Source organism: Channa argus, chromosome 21 (assembly GCF_033026475.1).
Source record: "Channa argus isolate prfri chromosome 21, Channa argus male v1.0, whole genome shotgun sequence".
Classification (NCBI taxonomy): Eukaryota; Metazoa; Chordata; class Actinopteri; order Anabantiformes; family Channidae; genus Channa; species Channa argus.
The window spans coordinates 15,063,835-15,088,807 of record NC_090217.1 but is presented as its reverse complement, the minus strand read 5'-3'; the positions used below and the strand labels follow the sequence as shown (position 1 = coordinate 15,088,807).

Here is a 24,973-nt window from a genome sequence, read left to right as displayed (position 1 = left end):
TCAATCAGTCAGTGAAACCGTGGGTAGGAGAAGGTACAGTAATAAATGTAAAGAGGTGGGTGGTGGAGGGAGTGAAAGATCTCAGGAGAGTAGGAGCCTAGATAGGAGAAGAGGGGTTGTTTCAGGTTTCCATTATTTGCCATGCCACCTTTCTCATTTCACAAACCCCCTTTACAGAAGCTGATGGGGGTCTGAGGAGGGTAGGGTTACCTGGCTGTTGTCCCCTGCTGGCTTTGCTCTGTTTCATTCCTGATTATGCTCTCAGTGCAGCCCTGGCTCCATAGTGGCTGCTGCATAGGTTTTGGAAGACGTTTCATTGTAGCTCACAACTAAGATCTTAACCTTTCTATTTCTATTATCCTCCTTCAGCGACAGATGCATTGTCAGAATTCAGTCACTTACGGCTTGATGCTATTTGGAGCTGCCAATTATCACATTTTAATAATACATAATAAAAATAATAATTACAGTAATGTGTGGGCAGTAGACGAGCATGATTCATGAGCCGAAAAAGCGAGATGAGTCAGTATTTGACTTAAATACTGTTATATACATATCTATTTGGTGGTGGTGATGATAGGAACAAGAAAGCACCCTACTGTATGTGTCAGGAACAGGCTGCAACGACAGAATGAAGAAAACAGCTCCAAGCTTTGCTGTAGGAGCAGAGGGCCACATGTAACTTTTATGAACACAAGAGTAACGCTTCTGGTCATACTGGTTAGCCAAAGTATTTCAGTGGATGGGGTTATGCCCAACTCACATTTCAAAAATAAGTGGGAGAAATTTGTACTGTGTTATCGGAAATGTTGTAACTGCGATGTTGCAGCTTAATATTTAGTCTGGAGGCAAAAGCAGCTGAGATACATTTACTGCAGCACATACTGAGGTGTCTCTTGCTACAAGAGTCTGCTGGCTATATTGGACTCCGAAGCTGTACTGACAGATGGTCTGGTAGGCCAGTTTTGTACAGCAGGTAGTTTTAGCCAGGCAATCTGGTAATATTATTCCCCAAACATTGCAGTTTTGGATATAAAAAAAAAAACTTTCCAGAAAAAAAACTTTATCAAAGACACAAAGTACAATATGCAGGGGTGTACAGGGTGTAACAGAGATACTTTTGGAGAAAGATGACTGGCCCATTTGTTTTTCACAAGCATCTCAGCCTGTATTTACGTGTATTCATTTGTATTCATTGACTCTGAGTTTTATGTCCCGTTACATACTGCGTTCAGTCATTAAAAGCATTGTGATGCAAGTTTGCATGTTTTGTTTGTTTTTCCAGATAAAGTCCCACGGCCCCAGCTTCACCCGCCTCCATGCCCCCTGGCCAGTATTGTGTCGAGAGGCTGAGTTTCTCAAGATTAGAGTCCCCACCAAAACGGTAGGAACTCAGCACCCACCTCTAAACACTTTTATTACCAGTAACAAGACACACACACGTGTTTCTGTGTCTGGGTAAAATAGAAGTTGTCATTCTCTTTCTGCAACAACACTAGAATTTGGTTGCAGGAAATTATTCAGAAATCTTCAACACCTATGGCATAAGGTTTTAGAGTATCAGATTTTGCTGAGCCTGTATTAATAAACCTTTTATAGAGCTGTTAAATCAAGAGACCAAGACACCAAAGAACTGGGTGATGTCTTATGTGTGGCTCAGTTTACAGTACTAATACTGCATCATGGTTTAGTCACAAAGCTACTCAAAGTAATATACTTTAAGAATCTTAAGGTAATTGTTTTTTTACATTTGTGCGAATCATCTGTGTAATAAGTCAAGTAATAATGTCTTGTGTGTTTCATCAGAGTTATGAACTTAAAGAAGAAAGTAGTTTTGGATCCAGTATGAGCACAATATGGAGAAAACTGAACAGACCTTTCCAGCCCAAAGTCCCACATCAGGAGCAGGGACTCACTAAATTTCTCTCACATAGCTTTTCCCGGGAGAAACTCCACCTGTGAGACACACAAACACACACACACTCACACACACACACACACTACTACACACTAACCAGGGTTACTTCTGTACACTCTCCAGCAAGTGCTGGTTGCTATACAACGTACAATCACCGTTACAGCAATTTGAACAACAAAATTACCTATTCCAGGATAAAATTTGCAAATCAATCTAAAATGACTTTGACTCAGGTTAGACTACATCTTACTTTCTAATAAAAAGCACAGAACGTTTTATTGGTAAGCAGAACTCAGCTGATTATGAAGTTAGACTGAAACTTTTGAAGGACAAATTCATTTTTTAAAGAACGCAGTACTTGTAACAGATACTGGTAACAGGAAGGGCTAACGTTAAAAATTATTAGACATAATAATCAATAACTAAATGAATTTTTAGAGAATATTACATACAATGTAAGATAAATTCTTTGCCCGAACTATCAGACCTACTTGGCAAACTTACAATTTGGTGTTCTGATTAGTTAACGGGTTGAGTTAACCAATAACCCAGTGTTTTCAATACAAAGCTATGTACTGTATGCTACAGCACGTGAACATGCAGATGTCGCATGCACATAGGTTTTAGTCATTGGTTTTATTTCTTTCAGATACAACATCACATCTAAAGAGACATTCTTTGACAACACTACCAGGGGCAGAATAGTAAGTGGTCACTCCTCTGTATATTTTAAACAGCTACACTTTTGCTGTATTTGTTTGTTTAGCATTACTTATATTTCCTGTGCAATGGACTTATATCTCTCTTAGGTATACGAGATCCTGAGACGGACCGTGTGTGTACGGACTTGTCAAACCATAGGTGAGGATATCAGTAATAGTTTACTGGCCAGACAGTTGGAAAGAGTTGCTGGGGACTCAGTATTCTTTCGTCACTGATTACATTGAATCAGATGAATACATTCGAGATTGAAAATCCTTGCTGTAGGCCAACGTTTCTGGGAAACATTAATGGGTTTTCTATTATCTTGTTATTATTGTGCACAGCCTGACTTTATGTATCTCTGCTGTCAAGCAGCAGACAGTTAATCAATGCAAACCTCTTCCTACACCTCCCACCCTGTTCAAGTACAGTGGCAGAAGTCATGGCATATACGCTTAGATGTGCTAATTCTCAATTTAAACTGTATTGTTTTTGATTTTTCTGCATGCTATTCTGCATGCTATCATTTAGCTAGTGTTGCACAGTCTTTTTGTGTTTGTTGCAAACATATGTGGTACATTGGTTGTTTGTGTATGAGCATCAGGTACTGGATTGACATCAAGCTTGAAAAAACACAAATGATTTGACAGCTTCCAGTGCTCTTCAAGTTCCAAATAAACATATCTATTAGGGGCAAAAAAAGGGAATAGAAGGAAAGGGAAGGGGGAGGGTGCTCTAAAAATTAATTTTAAACAACAGCTGTAATTTCATTAATTATGTAAATCTTCTGTTGACAGCATTAGAGTTATTTGCCTAAATTCTTTTCTTCACAGCAGACAGGTATATGTTGGACACACGTTCCATGTTACACATGCTTTGCTACAGCTCCTCACAAGCTGTCTATTAATCAGTCCCTCCAGGAATTATGATCGCAACTAATTCAACCAGTTCTACATAAATTCTGTGCAAACATCCATCCCAGTTGTTTTTAGTGAAGCTGTCGTGATAGTAGGTAGTAGGTACCTGCTCCACATACTAATATACTCAGTAGTGCATTACTATGCTATATTATGTGCCAGACGTTGTTGTCATAGTTACAATGCGAAAAGCAGAGCAACAATGTTGATTGATTTAGGACAAAAAAATACACACTTGGTAAAACAAATAAACTGGTGTCTCTTGTTTCAACATTTTGATGAACCTCCAAAGGACACAAAGTGATTGGAAATGTAAATCATTTCAACCTTTAACATATTTTTTATTGCAAGGCAGAAGATGTGTCTCATGATGTAAGGATGTAGAAAACAGGATAATTACGAAAAACAGAGAGTGGGTACATAAAAAATATCTTATCAGATCAATGTTTTATCAAATACAATACAGGTATTTTTGATTTTTTTTTAATAGAGTACATGGGAACTGGGAAATGACTTGGGCATGACTGCTGGGAATTCAGTTTGAAAGTGAAGTGAAGTCCAGTTCATATTTAGAACCAAACAAGAAGTCAATGACTGGATAACTGGATGAGACCAACATCTTTTTAACTCTAAATTTGCTTGAGAATGGTTGACACCACCAGTTTGGGCCTTGTAGCAACACCCTGTACCCAGCCGACAGTCCCTGGAAAGAGACTATGCTCATTAGCACTTGCTTCAACCACCCACGTCTTTTGGGATGATGTGCAATTAAACGTCCAAGCTTACCTCAGCCGCAGCGTCTGTTTTTTTATGAATTTTGTAAGCACTTTTCAAAGCAAAATGTATACATATTTGAATAAAGAGAAATTCATAAAGCCCTCCCAATGTGACATCTTCCTGTAAAACAAGGCTGCACTAGCAATGAATCTAAACGAACTGCACAACATCCAGCACACACTGTATGCAGGTTAACTCAGGTACACTTTCATGACACGCATAGATCTGGTGCCTAATGCCACGGTGGGACCCATGAGTCCCATATGAATGGACACTTAATTTATTTCAAGTGTCCACCATATGTCTCCTTGGCTTACCCATTACAGCAGAAGGTCTTACCCTGCGGGTACTAATGGAGCTGCAGGGGAAGAAGAGGGTAGAAAATAGAGTTGCAACTTTTTAACCTCTATTTTCTCTTTATCCTCGCCTAAAATCAGCTGGAATTGGCTCTAGCCCCCCCATCAACCTTAACTGGACAAGCGGTAAAGAAACTGTCATGAATTGATGGATTGATTTCTCTCTATGCTTTATTTTTGGTGTATATTTTCTTACACACGCACACACACACACACACAAGCACACACACATATTTTCTATCTAGTTTGATCTTTCCGTTTCCTCTACAAATGGGTCACACTTCCTGGGTCAGACTGAGATTGAAGCAGGAGCCAATGGGAGTTGTGGTCGGTTGCATTTGTATGTGTGTGTGCATTTGTGAGTTTTTGTGAGAGTTGGTTGTGACGTTCATTAATAATAGCACAGCTAATCACTGCATGGTTCTCAGACCCCCTTTCAGGCACTGATAATTAATTGATTAATGACTTTGATGAAAGAGCCAGTTGTGTGTGCCAGGTCATCTGATGTGTCAGTGTCTGCCCTAACCTTTAGAGGTCAGGCCATCACATTCCACATAAACGTTTCCAAAAAACTAAAAGTGGCACCTAACTCCCAGTATGTCTGGCACTGAAAACCGAATTAAAATGGTGCATGCTGTGGGGTATGCCATATTGTCTATATTGCACACATGCTTGCTGGTGTGTGGTGTGTTGTAATAGTTTGTAGCTGACTTTTAGGCCCTGTGACCAATATGAAAATAATTTTTCAGATGGATAAAAACAAAAACAAGAAATGTATGTAATAGTAATATTAGCACACAGGCCTTAGTAAGATACAATAGTCTTTATGTAAGACCCTTAATATGAGCAAGTAAGAAAAGGAATTTCATGCCAGCAATCAACACAGTCTCACATCAGAAGTGCAGTTTGCAGTACCCGATCTAAAATACATGTTAATAAAATTGATTTTATTTCACAGATTGGTGCAATTTGGCATAAACTCATTCCTTAGTTAGTGTGCAAGTGTAAAATTGTACATTGTTGTTTGCCAGTGCCGACAATTCTAACATTATCAGCTGCTTGAATTTCTGCTTTAAAATTTCCTCTTTAGTCGAAGCCATTTAGGAGGGAAAAACTATCAGGACTTGTCATAAAAGGCCCATTAGAGATTTGTTGATATGTGGATCACATGGCTTGGTGCATTTGGTGCATGTCAGAGTGATCTTCAAATACTCTCATGACTATATCCTAAATTCCTGCCCTGTCTTTACAGGGATCAGCACACTGATAGCTAAAGGCGTATATGATGCTGCCTTCCCTCTTCACGATGTAAGTATGGGTAATACTGTATATTTGTCTTTTGTAGTGATTTTTTATACTGTCAATATGAGGTCCCCGCTTTTAACTAACTTGCCATTTTATGATCCAATGTAAAATAATTTTTCCTATGCACCGTCCCAAGCAAAGTTACGTTCATACAAGCCCATTTAGACTGTATACTGTATATTCGTCTGCCAAAACTTAAAATAAAATCACCAGTTAGGTTCCGTCTTTTTGACAACTAAATGTTGGTGTGAATAAGTGAATGAATAGTGTGCTGTTCGTGACAGTGTGTGTTTGTGGGCCTTCATGCCTGTGTACACCCATGGTTTTGACGCTCTCTTCTTGCTTTTTAGGGTGACTATCGGGTCATTGGAGACTTTGAGGAGAGGAATGACAGACAGGTAGATCAACTCCTCCTCCTTTCTAATGTCTTGTTCTCTCTCCTCTGCTTTTCCTTCTTCCCACTGATTTTCTTCCTCATCCTCTCCATTCTTGTCTTGCTGTTGTGCTGGGGAATCTATGCTGTCTAATCTTTCAATTTCATTCAACAGTCAACCATTATCATGCTATTTATATTTCGGACTGTAGCTAGTTAACTAGTAGCTAACTAGTAGCTACAGTTCCTTTCAGCAGAAAGACCATTAGGTTTCATTATTTTATACAGCTTCCCTCTTATTAAATTTCACTTGATGTCAGGAGTATGTAACATAAACTGAAGCTTGTTGGATTTATCTCCTGAGGTTTAGCTCAACCAATCAAACCTTTCTTGATTTTCAACTATCCACAATAGGTGAATTTTCAAGACGCTATATGCCCAGAGTGAATCGTCTTTTCTCCTTGTGTCTATTTTTTAGCTTCTGCATGAGGAGTGGGCCAGATACTCAGCCTTTTACAAGTACCAGCCCATTGATCTTATCAGGTAATGGGACCACAGCAACATCTATGGTCAAATCAGTAACCTCACAAACTCAGATTTGATCAGAATGTGATGTTTTTATATAATCTAATTTGCAACTCAAGGTGACTATAGACTTCATATTAGCAACGGACATGCTACAACTATGCAATAGTTGTTGTGCATTTTGGCTATTGTAGTTAGGCCTTTGACGTTTCTGACAGGATTCTAAATATATGATGTTGTACAATCATTCCATTTATCATCAATAAGACCATGTTAGTATACAATTAACATACCCAAATGTTTAGTACTGTAGCTGACTAAAGACAGGTGACAAATAAAGGAAAACCCCCCAAAAATGAGGGGAGAATTATAATGAATGCAGATGCCTTCATGGTACAACTAAGCAATTAACATCCAACTGTGCTGTCTGTCATGGATGAAAATGCTGAGCAGCTGATTCTGATTTTGGATCAAGGTGGCAAGAAAAAAACATCTAAATAACTTTGAAAGGTTTCATTTTTAGGACACAGATGGGAAGAGCTTCTGTTGTAAAGGTTGCTCAACTGACTGGTGTTTCAGTAGGAACAGGAAAAGCAGCTCTTGCTGAAGTTAGTGAAAATGTCAAAGCAAGATGTGAACAGACTGTGTGAGCAGGTCCCTGAACAATTACATGGGGAGGGTTCTATTTTTGTAGGGTACTTAGTAATTTGAAAGTTCGGTTGTGCAAAAACACCAGGCACTGATGTACAGAGATATGGAAGTAATATGGTTGATAAACCATCCTTCATCATATTCTCAACAAGAAGATGTGTTGCAAACACTGAGAAAGTTGTACAAATGTGTATGTTGGGCTGCTACAGTGGGGGGATCCAGGGGCTTTGTTGTACTGTGGGAAGCTAATAGCAGTTTAAAATGGGGCAGGTGTAGCTCACCTTGGAAAATGTCCTTGGGCAGGACACTGTACTCCAAGTTGCTCCAGGTCGGTAAAGTGAGCACTTTGCAAGGCATCATTGATTTGTGAATGTGTGTGTCAATGGGTGAATGAGATGCAACATTGTAAAGCACCCAGTAACCATTTGTATGTAAATTGGCTTGTGAGTCTTGTATTAAGATAGATTTAAAGGAATAGGATATGTGGTTTTAAATAAAGTTTGTTTTTGCAAAACAAAACAAAACAAGAAATCAGCTTAAGAATGGGACACAAATGAATTTCCTCCATCTCTTATCTGTGATCTCTGACTCTACAGGAAATACTTCGGGGAGAAGATCGGCCTCTATTTTGCATGGCTTGGTGTTTACACCCAGCTACTAATACCAGCCTCCATAGTGGGGATCATTGTGTTTTGCTACGGGGTGGCAACAGTAGATACTAACATTCCCAGGTAAAGACATATTTGCATTTGAACACACGTTCAGTCCACTATAGAAGTCTCCAAATGTTTGTTACCTTTAACTATGAAAGAAGTTGTATGTAAAATCATATACACTCACTGGCCACGTTACTAGTTACGTATGTAATCCAATACGCAGCTCTGCCGTGAATTCCACTGTCACAATGTTATAATCTCTCTGTTTTTAAGTTGAAACGGTCAGAAAGGTGAGAATAATAAGTGGATTTTAACAAAACGGGGTTCTAATGTTTTGGCCACCTCCTTCATTTTAAATAGTGTGGCCCCTGCCTAATAGAGTGGCCACTGATTGTATATCAGCAGAAATAGTGTGCAAACCACTGAACAACGTCCAAAAAAGGCTTACTCAGTTCAATACAATGAAAACGAATCCATGGGCTGACATACTCTGTAGAGATTCCTTTCTTTCCTCTGATTGTAACTTGTAAGGCAACTTAATGCCTGGTAAAATACTAATGCTGGGAGAATCCAGAACATTAGCATTTCTTTCTTCCACATTTTAAATGTATGCACACTTGCCCATATACAGTCTAGCCGCCCCCATGTACTGTAGAGGCTGGATCTAGATCCAACACAGAACTGGCTGGCAGTGTGTGTAAATATGGTGAAGCAAAAGGTGGATCACTTAACCTACATTGACTATGAATAGGGTCAGAGCAAGAAAGGCTTGTGGTTATGTCTCAAATTTCCATTCAGTTATAAAAGGCACAGACACTTTAGACTCCGACTCCACAGATGACAGTGCAAAACAGACGTTTACACTTGTGCAGGTGCAAGTGGTTTACATTTCATCATTAGAAATTCATCATCATAGTTTTAAAATACCATTGTAATAGTGTTGTTGCATCTAGGTGCTCTGTGACTTAGTATTAATGTTCTCCCTCCTCAGTCTGGAGATGTGTGACGCGCATCTTAATTTTACCATGTGTCCTCTGTGTGATGGAGCCTGTGACTTCTGGCACCTTAGCACCGCCTGTGGCACCGCCAGAGCTTCACACCTCTTCGACAACCCCGCCACCGTCTTCTTCGCCATCTTTATGTCTCTGTGGGGTGAGGTTACATGTGTTTGTTAGTCTGTGTGTGGGTGTGTGTGTGTGAAAAGGTGGGCTGAATTTGCAGCTGCTCATTAATATCTTATGATCACTCACACCAAGTGTAACAAACTAAAAGAGCGAGCATTAAAAGTGGAGAAAATACAATTTAAAGCATAAACACTCTACATTCAAGCTGTTTTCTGGTTTTAAACACCCTGTAAGACCAGCATCTTCATTGTATTTTACTCAATTGTTCCTTTTAACTTCGTTCACTGTCGGAATATTGTGAAGTGTCTTTGCTATATGAGGTTTTGTGTAACGCTAAACTGTACAGAACAACATGACCTTGGAGCAGAAAACTGAAAACTTGTGAATTTGTGCCCCGGATTTAGTCTGCAAATTATTTCTTTAACAGTTCATTTTGGAAACATAAAGGCTGTTTCATTTAAATTGATGAAGCTTGGCTAAACAGCACTAAAAACTCTAATATTTAATATTTATGTAATCATATTTAATCTCTATTTGAACACAAACTAAAAGCCTATTTTGCTATCTAAAAAATAATTGTTAGAAAGACTAATTGTAACTTGAAAAATGGTTTTTCGACTGTTTTGTGGGAAAAAAATCAAACACAATTTATTATATTTGTTTTTTGGAGGTGGGCTTTAAAATACATCTGGTATTTCATGCATGTGTGTGTGTGTGTGTGTGTGTGTGTGTGTGTGCAGCGGTGCTATTCCTGGAGCACTGGAAACGGCGTCAAGTCAGTTTGAGCTTCAACTGGGGTCTGACAGGCACAGAGGAAGATGAGGTACATACAGTTTAATTTCCATAACTTTAGCAGAGATTACATTGAGTTACATTAATTTCCTGTAGACTAACCCTCATCATAACCATATTCACTGCTTGCCTCACCCTGTCCCTTAACCTAACAATAACCTAACCCCAATAGCATGATAATGTTTTAAAAGAAAGTCATAATTTTTATACGAGAACTTAACTTTTACTGCAAATGTGTGTTTTAAGATTATTAATTCCTACAGTATCAACAAGAATTAAATGTAACTATAGTGTCTTAATGCAAATGGAATCATTTACTTTGCTTTAAAGTAAGGAAGTGTCATGTGTCATGTTATCTTTTTACCTGTCCACACACAAGACACACTGCCTCCTGCACTTGGACGAAGATATGCACCAAGCATACGCACAGCACATTCACACAAATGTTAACCTCTTCCAATTGAACCTTTACATGAGCTTATACATACCGAGCACTAAATCATTCTTTTGTTTCTCCTCAGGAACATCCCAGGCCAAAATATGAGACCATCCTACTTCAGAAGAGACAAAGGAAGCAAAAAAGCAAGAAAAAAAAGAAAAAAAGTGAGGTAGGGAGATTGAATGTCTTTGTCAATTGAACTGTGTAGGACAACATTCTAACTGCTAACTGCTAATAGCCAACCAACCGGACATAGTGATGAGATAAGACTTTATTGATCTCACAATGGGGAAATTCCAGTGTTCCTGCTCTGTTGGGGTGGTCTTATTCCTTCCTTCAAGCTTGGGTCCTGGGAGCTTGAGGGTCCTGTACAGTATCTTAGCTGTTCCTGGGACTGCACACTTCTGGAGAGAGATCTCAAATGTTTCTGGAATCTGCTAGAGCCACTATCCCAGTGTGGGGGTCACAGCCATTAGTGTTCCTATTAGCATGGGTACCACTTGTGCCTTCACCTTCCACATCTTTTCTAACTCCTCTCTCAGCCCTTGGTATTTCTAAAGCTTCTCGTGTTCCTTCTTCCTGATGTTGCTGTGGCTTGGAATTCCTACATCTACCACTAAAGCCTTGTTCTTCGGTTTGTCCACAACTACGTTGTAAGGTTGGTTTTCCATTACCAGCTTGTCAGTCTGTATCTGGACGTCCCACAGGATGGTATTCTCCACCACTTTTGGATGTGTGTCCCATTTTGACTTCCAGCCCGTACTCGGCACAGATGTTTCTTTACACAATGCCAGCCACTTGGTCATGGCGTTCCATGTGCGCCCTGCCTGCTAGCATCTTGCACCCCGCTGTTATGTGCTTGATTGTCTCAGGGGCATCTTTGCACAGCCTGCACCTGGAGTCCTGCCTGGTATGGTAGACCCCAGCCTCTATTGATCTTGTACTTAGAGCCTGCTCCTGTGCTGCGAGGATTAGTACCTATGTGCTGTCTTTCAGTCCTGCCAGGATTTTTTGATATCAGCCACTTCTTCTGTCTGATGGCAGTACACACCATGCAGGGTTTTGTCCTCCTGTCCTTCCTGCTCTTCTTTCCCTTGTTTCTCTGGTTTCTCGGGCCTGAGGGATTCACTAAGGGGGTCATCACATGGGGCCGTCTTTCTGATGTATTCATGGATGTTGGTTGTTTTATCCTGGATAGTGGCTCTGACGCTCACTAATCCTCTGCCTCCTTCCTTCCCCTTAGTGTACAGTCTCAAGATGCTGGATTTGGGTTGAAACCTTTCATGCATTGTAAGGAGCTTCCTTGTCTTAATGTCAGGGGCTTCCCATTCAGCTGAGTCCTTTTGCACTTGTACCGTTCCAAGCATTCCAGGATCCAAGTGTGAGGCGTTCAGTCATAGACTTTCTTGTAGTCACTGCAGGCACTGCACAGGCTGGTATGTCTAGTCTTGCAGTCTCGAGTGGCTGCTTTTATGAGGTGAGGTTAGCTTCATTAACCAGTAGGGATGGATCATGTCAGGGCCTGGTGCTGTTCCAGTTCTTCATACTTGAGACCCTCTCTTAGGTGTTTGTCACTGTGATGGTTACTGGATTTTGTTCAGGAAGGTTTCTGTGGTCTGCTCTCAAGTCCGCTAGCCACTGGGCATTGTTGTTATGCCATGCCTCCTTCTCCCATATGCTTCTCCTGTATTCTTGAGTCTCCAGCCTGCAACTGAGAGTACACGTTGGATGGTTCAGTGGAGAACATCCTGTTTTTTTCTCCTGGTTTCCACTTCTCTGGTGTACCTGTTCAGCTGGGTAGCCAGGGCTGTGAGCCTTTGCTTGGGAGTCTCCAAGGTCTCAGCTATGGACAGTTTGTTGTACTTATTAGGTAGATTGTACTTGTTCATCATCATGCCTTTCTGCAATTGTTGTCTTGATCTTAGTCTTCAATTTTCATTTCAATGGAGGATTATGCATCTTATAGCTTATGTTGATCTTATAGCCAATTATCTGAAGGACCCCGTTTGCTTTGGTGTATATGAGCTTATTGGTCTCAGTGACAGTCGTAGTTGGTATTGTATGTGTGTGTGTGTTCATTGTGATATGTATATTACATTGTGATATATATATGTAATGCATGCAGTACACATGATGTTATAACTGGGAATGATCTAGATTCTCTCCATAAACTGGGTCAATCACATAACGTCTTGTTGCCCCACATACACTTTGGTGTAGTGACGAGTAAAATATAAATTCATCCATATTACACATATTACATTACTGCTACACTTTCCTAGAACTGGATCCTAAGTATCCGAAAGGATCCCCCCCTTTTTATCCGGGCTCGGGACTGGCAGCAAGTTTGCCCTTGGTGGCTGGGTGGGGCCAAACCTGGTGAGGTGGGATTTAAGCCCGCGGCCTTCTGCATCCCAACCCAATGCTCTAAATCTGAGCCTCAAGACCCCCCTTACATAATTACAAAGTGAAAACAGAATTTTAGAAAGGCTGTAAATTTATATATGTATAAAACAAATAGGATTATTACATTTACTTAAGAATGCAGATCCTTTAGTCACTACTTTGTGTAAACATACAGAATGTTGTTGACAGTCAAGCAGGCTTTCATGTGTTGGAATTGAAGACAGATCAAGCCACTCTGCCATAAATTCCAGATCTGTGGAGTGCTGCAGTGATGTCTGTCCTTCTGGAAGCACACAGGATCTCTGAAGCTCAGTGTGTCCTTGGTCACCTCTCCAAGGCCCTTCTTCACCAAGTGATGAGTTTGGTGTGGTGACAAGCTCTTGGAGCAGTCCTGGTTGTGCCAAACCTTTTTTTATTTGAGAAGAGTGTAGGCGACTGTGCTACTGGGAACCTGTAGTTCAGCTGAATTTTCCTCATGGCTTTTGTTCTGATAAAGTCTGCATTGTCAGCTGTGAGGCCTTCTATTGGGGGGTGTGTGCCTTTCCAAATCATGTCCAATCAATTTAATTTACCACAGCTGGACTCCAGTCAAGACGTAGAACCATCTCAGTGATATTTCATTTTTTTGTTTTTCATAAATTTGCAAACATTCCTAAAATCCTGTTTTCACTTTGTTAATATGGGGTGACTGAGTGTAGATTAATGCGAGGAAAAAAAAGTGAATTTGGACGATTGTAGTATCAGGCTGCATCATAACAAAAATGAAGAACGTAAAGGGGATCTGAAAACTGGAAAATATATATGTGTGTGTGTGTGTGTGTGTGCGCACGTCTGGTTTCTGTGTGTGTCACATGTGTGTGTAACATGTCCCTCTGTCTTGCAGCCAGAGAAACAAGAGGAAGGGACAGTGACAGGGAAGGACAGATGGAGACAAAAACTACTGTCTGCCATGGCTGCAGGAATACCGGTAACCCCTCCTTTCCTCTCCTTCACCTTTCCTCCCTCCTCCTTTCACCTTCCTTCTCCTATCCCTTTCACCTTTCCTATTTCCTTGTCCTCTTCCTTGTGTTCCTTCTCTTCCTTACTACCCTTTCCCTATCCTGCAGGCTGCTGTCTATCTGTTCTTCTCTTCCTGTCCCATCCTCTGGCTGCTACAGTCTCAGCTCCTCAGGTATTTGTTTGTGCAACTCTATGCTTTTTAATATTAATTTAGATGTCTGAGGGTTGCAGCGACAATCTGGAGATAATTTAGACAACTGAAGTCTGCAGGTCAACGTAGTATGACACCACTATGTTCTGTTAGGTGTGATGTGATTTTCAGTGATCAGCATTCACTACAGTTCATATCAGTTGCTTTATTCAAGTTTGCCTTTGGTAAACCCCGCCTCGTTTTCTACAAACAAGTGGAGATAGTTATGTATAGCGATTTATTCATGCCTAAATAATCTGTATTTGGCAGCTGGTAAATGGTCAGAAAGCCTGAACTTTATTCAGTGTAAAGTCAAGCTTCTTTTATGTCTTTTATAAAGCCCTGCTGGTAATTACTGACATACTGAGAAAGGACATGATGGACAGACAGGTGAAAGTGTTCCCTATATTTTTGTGTCAATGTGACTGTGTGACATGAACCTTCAATACTACAGACATGGTCACTATAGTTTATTTTTATAAACAATCCCACACATTCAGCTATTGTAGATCCTCACTAATAATGACAAGTTAATCCTGGGCTGAAAAACATATGATGTTACAGCACAGGGAGAACTGATAATCTTGTCGTTGGTTAATGTGGATTTTTTTTTTTAGACTACAATACACACCGGATGCCAACAGCAAAAGAGGATGCAGACCTTACGTGAACCTCAGTGAGTTAGACTAGCTTTCCTTATTTACACCACTGATCCCATGCAGCCTCAGTTGCTCTTTCCACGTGAGTGGGTCATCCCTTACTGCGCTGCCAGTCTTAATCTCAATGAACTGCACAGCTTCAGTTTAACATTGTGATTTGTTGCCAGAAAGAAAAATGTGCATTTGTATGCACCAATCTTACTGTATATTATGTCAAGAAAATTAGTCTTTTATAGCAAACAACATATACAGTTTGACAGAAAAAGCCCTTCTGATTTAGGATGCTCTTATTCTGTGCCTACACAGTTTGTCAGCTACATTTTTGTTGTATCGATTCACTCTATTCTGATCAGTCTCAGCCAGTATGTAAGTTTATATTTCAACAGTACTACGCACTTCTGAACGTGTCACAAACTGTATTTTTATACTTCAAGTCTGTTTCCAGGTCTATGTGGGTAAACTGTTCCACAGAAACCCAATAGAAAGCAGAGCTTGTTCTTCATATTTCGTAATCACATTTTCAGAATGAAACAGATAATAACACAAAGATACTTCACCCACTGGTAACACACACATTTTTGTTTTGAACTACAGTTCTCCCCTATCCATTGTGTTGTGGTAGGCTTCTCCATAGTCCCATCTGTGCTCTTTGTCAACATAGAGCTTCCAATGCATGAGTGAACATATGTCCGAACATACAGCTGATGTGGACACAAATGGGAGGCTCATTCCAGGTTTACGTGCTGCCCATTCCTAAATTAAGGGTCCCATATTATACCCTTTCAGCTAGAATGTCACTCAAATCAAGCATTTTGCCATTAAAGGCAGCTTTAAAAGCAAATGAAGTATTGCCCCCACATCCTTCTGAGGAAGCATTTGTGAGGTATATGTATTTATGACTTCGTAAAGGGAGATAATTCTGACTGGATTGTTTTACACCCTTTTTTGCAAAGATGGAAATAACAACCAATGCAGGGGGTGAAATTTTCTCATCTTTTGTATGTGTCCATTACTACACCTGCATGAATATAATTTATCCTATGTATGTTACTTATCACACAGCCAGTCACTGTAAAGCATATTACAAACAGTTCAAGTCATCCATCCAAACTGCAACTTTACGGCTCATCCTGGCATGTTTTTGTGTTAAACAAATAAAATGATTACGCCTGCCATATGGCCTTTCTAACTGCAGAATGGCCATTTTGCTCCATCAACACTGGTGTAACAAATAACAACAGTGGCTTGTTATGCTTGCTGACTCACTGGTGGGGCCCGCAGGACGCCTAAACGGAACACAGCTGTCATTAGTTTATGGTAATACATACACCTGTGGCTTCTTCTGCAATGACAAGTCAATATGTCTGCAGTGAAAACAATCTATTTCAGTTTTGAATGGCATACATTAAGTTTTTCATAACCATCATAACCACAAACTAATCGCATGTGTAAGAATTGTAAGTTAATTATAGCTATTGTTTAACACCAGAAGGGACCGAATGAAAAAGCCAGAGACACGCAAACAGACTTGAAGAAGTAGAGGGATGAAGAGTAACAGAGGGAGGGCGGCTGAGTGGGAGTGATGCATTCTGGGCAGGAAGCCAGGGGTAAGATTAGTGACCGTCACTATGGCGACACAGAACTCTTTCTTCCTCCGTGTCTCTCTCTCTCTCTCTCTCTCATATACAGACACACACACACACACACAAAGACACACATGCGCGTGCAGTGGAACCATTTCATTTGTTACCTGAGACAGTGAAATGTGTTGTGGAATCAAATCTGCAGGTTATATTTCAAAACTATGACTAAAGTGGTTAATTGTATTAATTTATTTATGAGAGTGTGCTATGCAATTTATTACAAGACAGTCAGTAAATCGAGTAGGACCCTTATTTCTTTGTAAATGGTTAAACCATACATTAATGAGCTGGCACATTTTGAGTGACTTGTCATAATTCGAGGGACACCTGTGCTTTTGCTGGCCATGTCTGATTCAAAGTAACAGAGAGTTCTCTTTTAAAAGCTTTCAAATAATTTCTGACCTAATTACATAAGACACATTCAAATAGGACAAAACCAAAAAGGTTTTTACATTTAATTTTAAATGTCTTAGATGGTGGCACAAGCTCTCATACTAATATGTTTTGGCATCTGGCTTACAGAGCTACCAGGTCTTTTCTGTTTGACACATATAAAGTTAATATCTACATATAAAAGTCACTATTATGATGCAACTTTCTTTATAATGTAATAAACACTGGAGTTTATAGATAAAAGTGAATTTAATTTTCTGGGACTTTTGTGTCGTCACTCATATGCTGGTAATTTACTATAAAATGGAACATAGTGGATTGTGGAATTGTGTTAAAGCACAAAAACATTGTCATTATTTGTGCATGTGTGTAATGTTTTACAACTAATTTAATTAGCAAGACAACCTCAAAACTCAGAACTGGATATATTAACCAGGGTTTGTTCACAAAGACAAAAAGTATAGAGCGACACAGAAAGAGGAAGGAGAGTGAACAGAGAAAGGGACAGAGAGAAAGACTGTGAGTGACTTTCAGTCACAAGATGAAGCCTTTGTGGGGCTTTCCTCAACGGAGGTTTCAACCCAAATATAATACTTGACCCAATTAATACTACTCGTCTCTCCAGTGGTTGTTCCCACCAACCAGCTCCTCTCACACACACACACACACGTTCTCCCGTCCACTCCGACCTTCTTTTTGTTCTTCAATAAGTCCTTCAAGTTTGTCTACTTGTGTCCAAAGAAGAACTGTGTGTGTGTGTGTGTGTGTGTGTGTGTGTGTGTGTGTGTGTAAAGGCAAATGCATCTGGAGCTGCCATTGGTCTGTGTGGGTCTTTGTTGTGATTCCACATGATGTAAATGTCATCGTCTGAATCATCTGTTGAGTGGACTGAAAAGAAAGGCCACATTCAAACCTTTAAGTACATTAAAGTTAAATGCTCTCACACAAACACAAATGACTGATTATTACTGATAAAATACTTAAAATTAGTTTTTACAGTTGGTGATAAATCTCATTTATACTTGTAAGTATTGCCTCCAGAAATGTCTACATTCTTAAGCCCAACACTTCTCTCCCCTTCTCCCACCTACTCACCTAGTATGTATTTTGTTACTAACTTACTGCCATATACCTGAAAATCTTACAAGCTTTGTGTTGAAAATCAGTGTAGATGTATGTGCTCACCATTGAGATTGATAAGTACAAATCTGCCACAGCTGAGGTTAATACTAGTTTTGTGCCCTTGACACCTCTTTGCACATGCTGGAAATGCCGTCGAATGCCGAACCGGCAGACGGGAGACAGACAGGAGACTCAGTGTGTTTGTTACCCTGTTAGCATGTAGATATTACACCAGATTCCAGATGCCTGCAGACTTTGAATGGGCTCCAAGTTGTACTTTTTAGTGGATATGTGCCTGGGGGGCATGGCAGAGGTTGAGGCAGCTTGCATTGCAGCTTGCCAGCTGTGTATTGTGTGGCAGTTTGTGCTGCCAGTCTGTTTGATACGCTTTAGTAGCCAAATCACGCCTATTTACTGTTCACCTCCCTAAAATTACACAGCTTCCTGTATGTCTTTCTTCTCTTCCCTCTTATATTGCTTTTTTTTTAACCAGCTGACTTATGGTCATGCAGAGAAAAAAATGTAGTATTATGGTAATAAATAATAATGAATAACTATCGATGAGTGATTCTTACACCTCTGTAACCCACAACAATTAACAGTAACCAGCCTTTTCTTTACTCTGCCATTTGAAGGCACCATACTTACAGTACGTAAACATCAAATATGATATTTGTGTTAATTATTCTACAGTTTCTACTGCAAATCAACATACACAAAAACACATATTTTAGATCAATTCTAAAATAATGCTATCTTTAATAATAACTCCTTCAGGACTGACCCTTCCTACTTCCCCACCAGCTCTGGACATATCATTTCTCTATAATTTTAATTACAAAACAAAGTGGTATTAAACCATTACACCATTATTAACAATTAAACCATTTTAAAACCATGAAGTCAGACTAATTTCATTGTGGATCATAGGAGGATAACAAAATATAAGTTACTAAATACATTATATATAGTAATTAATTGGATAAACTATGAAGAAAACCAGGAACCAAAGTTCCCAGGGTACAGACTAATACACTTAAAGCCTTATTAATGCCATAACAAGGATCACACCAATTATAAGAGTATTTCTCTTAATTAAAAGTAATAATCAATGTGTGGAGACTTGCTCTTCTTAAGAATGCCAGACTCCCAGAACACTTGCCAGTGCTTAATACTAATATTAATAATAATAATTCAAAATGTACTATTCACAGCTGTAACAAACCAGGCTTGAGGTGAAACATGTTCTCTTATCTGTAGGTTGTTGAGTATATTTTTGTTTGTGACATAGAAAGATTGTACAATATTGCAGGTTGTATTGTGCCAAAGTGTTCACTAGATGGTACTGTTGTCCTGATCATTAACACTTTAATTGTCTTCTTCTCTGTCCATCATTCTGTGGTCTGAGTGTGTGTGTGTGTGTGTGTATCCTTGTATGAGAAACTCTTGTCTGGCCCTGCCTGAGCACGCTCACGCACAATTACATTGTGTATATACCTACAGTCACTAATGCTTGAGTGAAAAGGGGGTCACATACCTGAGGATGGAGATACAGCATTTGCTGTGGACATGTAGAGATCAGACCATATTTAACCCTAGACAGACCAGTCAGACGACTTTTCTTCCTGAGACAAGTAGGTCAGTTTGTTCCTTTGGATTTACAGTAAGCTCAGAGAATCATATCATATACAGACAAGACAATATATATTTATATTTTGGACAATTACACATGTTTGGTTCTTCAGCCTTGGTGCTTGAGCAAATGTAATCTGAAATAAAATCAAGGATCAAAGTTTCTAATCAATCTGAAGTCACAAGTCAGAGGGAAGTTTAAAAGCACTGATGTATATTTACAGCCTAAACTAAAAGGTGGTCTCCAAATGTAGGATGCAATATTCAAAACCTTTATGTCTCTTTGTTGGGACAGTGTAATGCTTTATGTGGAGCTAGTGAAATACAGATGCCAAGAATGCGGTTGCTGCTTAGTCTTCACTCAGCATTTACAAGCCATTAAAAACGAGTAAAAGGAGCCGAGACGATTCTTTCCACACCAGAACATTGATATATGCGTTTATGATTTTTTTTTTCCTCTTCCAGTGAGATGTCTCAACAGGAAGCCCTGTGTTCTGCCCCATAGATTCCCCAACAAAAGTTGCTGAAGCATTGGCCCATTATATGAGTGACTGACAAATTCTTCCTCTCTTTTCCTCCCATCTTCCCCCCGTCCTTCCTGTCAGTCTCCCATAGATAAGTTGACCTGGAAAGACCGTCTTCCTGGATACTTCATCAATGTTTCCTCTATCCTCTTTATGGTTAGTACATAAAACATCAGCTCATGACTCTACATTGTATCATACATTTTCTCAGCATTGATGGATGACAGCACTTTAAACAAGAAAATGGACATGTACAGTAAATCACGGTGATAATGTACATAAATGACTGCACGGGTGGTCTACATGGATGTGTCCTTTGAAACAATTATTCAGGTTACTGCACTGTTAGTATCAGATAAATATGGCTATGTAATGATTTTTTTCCCTATTATTTTATTTTACCCACAGTTTGGTCTGACGTTCTCGGCAGTTTTCAGTGTCATCATTTATCGCATCACAGTCTCCGCCCTGATGGCGATGAGCCCTGACCCAGCGATCAAGTCTAATGTCCGGGTGACGGTGTCAGCCACTGCGGTCATTATCAACCTTGTGGTTATTCTGATCCTTGATGAAATCTATGGGACTGTTGCAATGTGGTTGACTGAACTAGGTATAGAACTATATACTATACCTATTTAATCATAACAGTGCCTTAACACACTGAAATAACAAAACATAAAACTAACACATTTTATTTTCACGAGCTTTTCTAACTTCAAACCGAGCAAACAAAATCTTCATGTACTTTTATGTTGCTTAAAAGAGTGTGAGAACTAGAAAGAATGTTCCTGTCTCTTTTTGGGAAAGTAAAATTTTGATGTTTTCATGCTCCAGTCATCTCATCCATTATCCCAAGAGGTTTAAAGCACGTTTAGTTTCAAATTCAAACTCTTTAAGTTTCTGTGTGTGTGTGTGTGTGTGTGTTACAGAGAAAGAGAAGATACAGTATGACACGTGAAAGATGCCTGTATTTTGACCTACTTCCAGTACAGTGCTCATGCATCAAAAATTCAAGAGTCAGACTGAATCACCACTCTTTTTGGAACAAACTAATTTATATAATACAGTAATAGTCAGAGAAAATATTTTAATGTCAGCCAAATGTGTGCATGCATCTAGCTTCATGTGTTTGTTTTTCTCACTCGTCCCCTTACTGTCCTCTTAACCTACAAAACAATGTCAAGTGTTGCTTATATTTTCCCTTTGCCTCTTTTCCAGAGATTCCTAAAACAGAAACTAACTTCGAGGAGCGGCTCATCCTGAAAGCCTTCCTGCTGAAGTTCATGAATGCTTACGCACCTATATTTTATGTGGCTTTCTTCAAGGGACGGTAAGTCCAGCATCCTGGTGTGTAGTATTATATCCATGCATCACTGTACCATGAAAACCTGTTCAAATTTAAAGATTACCTGATGTGAGAAAATCAGTTTTCGACAATGGGTCAAACATTTTGTCTTATGAATAGTTACTTTTGTCTAAGGAGAACTTTACTAAACCATAAAGGAACATTAATAAATAAATGTGTCTGATAAGTTTGAAATCTTCAAATTCTGTTACTGTACATTATGTCAAGTGACAATATGCACATATGACAAACATCGTTACCAATGGGAATTAGCATTTGTGAATCTGGTACCTTTGGCTTCTGCAGGTTTGCAGGTCGACCTGGAAATTACACATATGTTTTCAACAATTATCGGATGGAGGAGGTTTGTCTTTTTCTTTGTGAATCTCTATACTTCTGCTGAATATCTGAAACGTTTGAGTAATAATGAATAAGGGCACAAATGGAGTGTGTGTATTCCTCAGTGTGCTCCAGGAGGCTGCCTCATTGAGTTGTGCATTCAGCTCAGTATCATCATGCTGGGGAAACAGCTTATCCAGAACAACGTCTTTGAAATAGGCATTCCGTAAGTACACCACTTAGTTTTTTTTTGTATGTGCTCACTTGATGTTTGTAAGACGCAACTCAGAGCCCCACACTCACTGTAGTTATGTGTGAAAACAGACTTGATGCTAAAATATACATTTAGGGTCATGTTTCTACCTGTGCTTACTGAGTAAAACATGAGCTGGCAGGTGGTGTGGACACCTGGAATGATTAAAATGGAAGCATTTCTGTTCCATCAAACTAAAAAAGATGGCTCACTTTTAGTATAGAGACACTGTTTTACCAGTGATAAAATAGCAAAGGTCAGGGGTCAGCTCTGGTTTTAACAACTGTCACAGAAGAGAGGTGGCTTTTAGCTTCAGGCTGCACTGTTTTTCGCTGTAAGCACAGCTTGACCTTTAGATCTGTAAGGTGAGGCTGTGTTCAGGACATTGTGTTCTTGAGAATGTCCTGAGGGATCAGCGAGCCACAGCACATACTATCCTACCTACACACCAGCCCCTCTTCTGCTGCACATTCACCCACTGAAAAGCTAAAAGTCCTAATCTGTGGGCATATCAATATTAAGGGTTTCTCCTCATAGTGCAGAGACAACCTTAATCTAGACCAGTCTAGATGTCAATAACCTCTTGTTTTCTTCTGTGGGGGGGTGGGACAGTAGTTACCTTCTACTTCATTGTAGGGTAGTCGTGCTTATATGTCCGATACATAATAGAATATTTTGTGTCTTATAGACTACATCATGGTTGGCTATCTCCCCAACACACACCTTAGTAGGCTCCCAGGGGGGTATCCTACAATTAACGCTCACAACAAAGGTGGTGCATCCTTAAGAGAACCAAGGGCTTGTGGGCTGAGCCTGCACATCCTCCCAGAGAGGATTCAGGTCTATAGAGAATTCACAGTAGCGTCATTCTGTGTTCCCACCCATAGAGACAGTCACAAATAAGTGACTGGCTCAAAACAGTCATGGCCTGTTAAATAATAAGTCGTTGTTTTTGCTGCATTTGGATGACAGCGCTCTTCTGTACTCATTGCAGTGCAACGAATCTTGAATTGAACTTTAGAAGTTGCGAGGCCTGCACATAACTAAAATTTCTACTTAATAAATTTTAAGTAATTTAAAGATCCTACTAGTTTGACCCAAACAAATATACAGCCATAAACTACTGTATATATATTCATTTGTTATGCTTTGCCTAAAAAACGATTACTTCCTTGAACTGAAGCCATCTGCTACTAAATTATCTTAGTCTAGTGGAGTTTAAAGGCATATGATTAGAGTCAAATATTAACTTATAGAAGCACTTAAGACTCTGTGAATTGTACAAAATCCGTAAAGTGCGACAGAGCTGAGCAATAATTATCTGGACAGGTGATGTGTTTCACATTCAAAATAACGAATATGACACTGTATGACATCACTCGCCAGGGGACAAAACATGTGAAGGAAGTAGAAGAAACATACTGTAGCTGAAACATAAAGCTACAGCATAAAACTCTATTCTGCTTTCACACCAACATCATTACCAAGTTCACCGGTGCCTAGCATGCACTCTATAAACTGTAACTCCCTTGTGTTTGTGTGATAACCACTTATTTGCTAAGTGCTGTTGGGCGGTTAGAGTTGTTTATAAGCAGTATAGAGTCTCACATGCAAATAAAAACATATATGCACTATTAAACAAAATATGTTATGCAAATTCAAACGGTGCATGTACATATACAGTATAGTTTGCTAAAGGACACACAGAGTAGACGCACAAGATGCGTGGAAATACTTTTATGCATACTTTTATGGTTTCTATTTTTACACCTTTTACATACATTAATCTCTGCCACCATCTCCCCCTGTATCCTGACAGGAAGCTGAAAAAGCTGGTGCGTGCATTAAAGGATAAAGGATCAGCTGAGAAGGAGAAGGAGGAGGAGAAACCTCCACAGCAGTGGAACTTAGACTATGCTCTGGTTGCCTTTGAAGGCCTCACGCCTGAATACATGGAGATGAGTGAGTGTTCATGTGGGCGTGGACGCACACACACACACACACACACACACACACACAAAATATGGAGAAAGTCCAGCGGTTTAAGGGCCAGTTTATTTTTTAAAATGAATACTACTGATACTACTCTTACTGACTGTACACATGAACTTATGAACGGAGCTTATGAATCTGCTATAGAGGCCATTTGAATTTGTTTTTGTTCATGCACAGAAGAAAAATAGATAGGTACTGTAGTCCAGCAAGGTGTGTGACATCCATATGGAATATTGCTGCAAACACTGGCAAAGACATTGACAAAAACTATAGAACAGGAAAAAGAAAATTCATGATGGAACATAGGCTTGTTTTGTCTGCCTGTATACACATGGTTGTACAACACTAATTAATATAATGCATTTCCTAGCCCCTTGCAAGCTTACCAATCACAATTAATGCAAACTAGTCCCTTTTAAATAAATGAGTGTATGAAAGAATCTCTTAAGGAAATTATTATGCAGATTAAATGTATAAATAACTCTATCAATTATGATTCCAAGGTTGTTTTACACATGCAAATACAGTTATGGTACCACTGTTGAAAAAAAAAACAAAAATGCTAATATAAACTATTACAGCACCAATTGTTTATGAAATGTGATTTGAATCGTACAAACTTAATTCCAAAGAAGTGGGGACGATGTGTAAAACGTAGGATTCTAGCTGCTCAACAGTCCTGGGCCTTTGTTGCCAGATTTTCTGCTTTATGACGCATGAAATGTTTTCTATTGGTGAAAGGTCTCGACTACACGCCGGCCAGTTTGGCACCAGGACTCGTCTCTTGCAAAACCAATGCTGTTGTGATGGATGCAGTAAGTGGTTTAGCATTGTCCTGGTGAAATATCCAGGGCCCTCGCTACAAGACGTTGTCTGGATGGGAGCACATGTTGCTCCAAAACCTCTACGTACTTTTCAGCATTGGTGGTGCCTTTCCA

The 24,973-nt window shown here is 39.6% G+C and overlaps 1 protein-coding gene across 6 annotated transcripts in view; it reads left to right on the top strand.

The window, feature by feature from the left end:
* ano2b (anoctamin 2b) overlaps window positions 1-24,973 on the top strand; it is a 58,658-nt gene that overhangs the window by 17,733 nt on the left and 15,952 nt on the right. For 2 of the 6 annotated variants that reach the window (XM_067490152.1, XM_067490156.1), the window contains 19 exons: window positions 1,286-1,384; window positions 1,807-1,958; window positions 2,568-2,622; window positions 2,728-2,779; window positions 4,752-4,796; window positions 5,923-5,978; window positions 6,326-6,373; window positions 6,827-6,891; window positions 8,121-8,255; window positions 9,172-9,332; window positions 10,045-10,127; window positions 10,618-10,704; window positions 13,825-13,908; window positions 20,185-20,259; window positions 20,512-20,713; window positions 21,322-21,433; window positions 21,755-21,812; window positions 21,913-22,013; window positions 23,860-24,002. In XM_067490152.1, the coding sequence (XP_067346253.1) occupies window positions 1,286-1,384; window positions 1,807-1,958; window positions 2,568-2,622; window positions 2,728-2,779; window positions 4,752-4,796; window positions 5,923-5,978; window positions 6,326-6,373; window positions 6,827-6,891; window positions 8,121-8,255; window positions 9,172-9,332; window positions 10,045-10,127; window positions 10,618-10,704; window positions 13,825-13,908; window positions 20,185-20,259; window positions 20,512-20,713; window positions 21,322-21,433; window positions 21,755-21,812; window positions 21,913-22,013; window positions 23,860-24,002 (1,813 nt within the window). The remainder of the gene's footprint in view (window positions 1-1,285; window positions 1,385-1,806; window positions 1,959-2,567; window positions 2,623-2,727; window positions 2,780-4,751; window positions 4,797-5,922; window positions 5,979-6,325; window positions 6,374-6,826; window positions 6,892-8,120; window positions 8,256-9,171; window positions 9,333-10,044; window positions 10,128-10,617; window positions 10,705-13,824; window positions 13,909-20,184; window positions 20,260-20,511; window positions 20,714-21,321; window positions 21,434-21,754; window positions 21,813-21,912; window positions 22,014-23,859; window positions 24,003-24,973) is intronic. The other 4 variants (XM_067490153.1, XM_067490157.1, XM_067490154.1 and 1 more) reach the window with 3 other exon arrangements.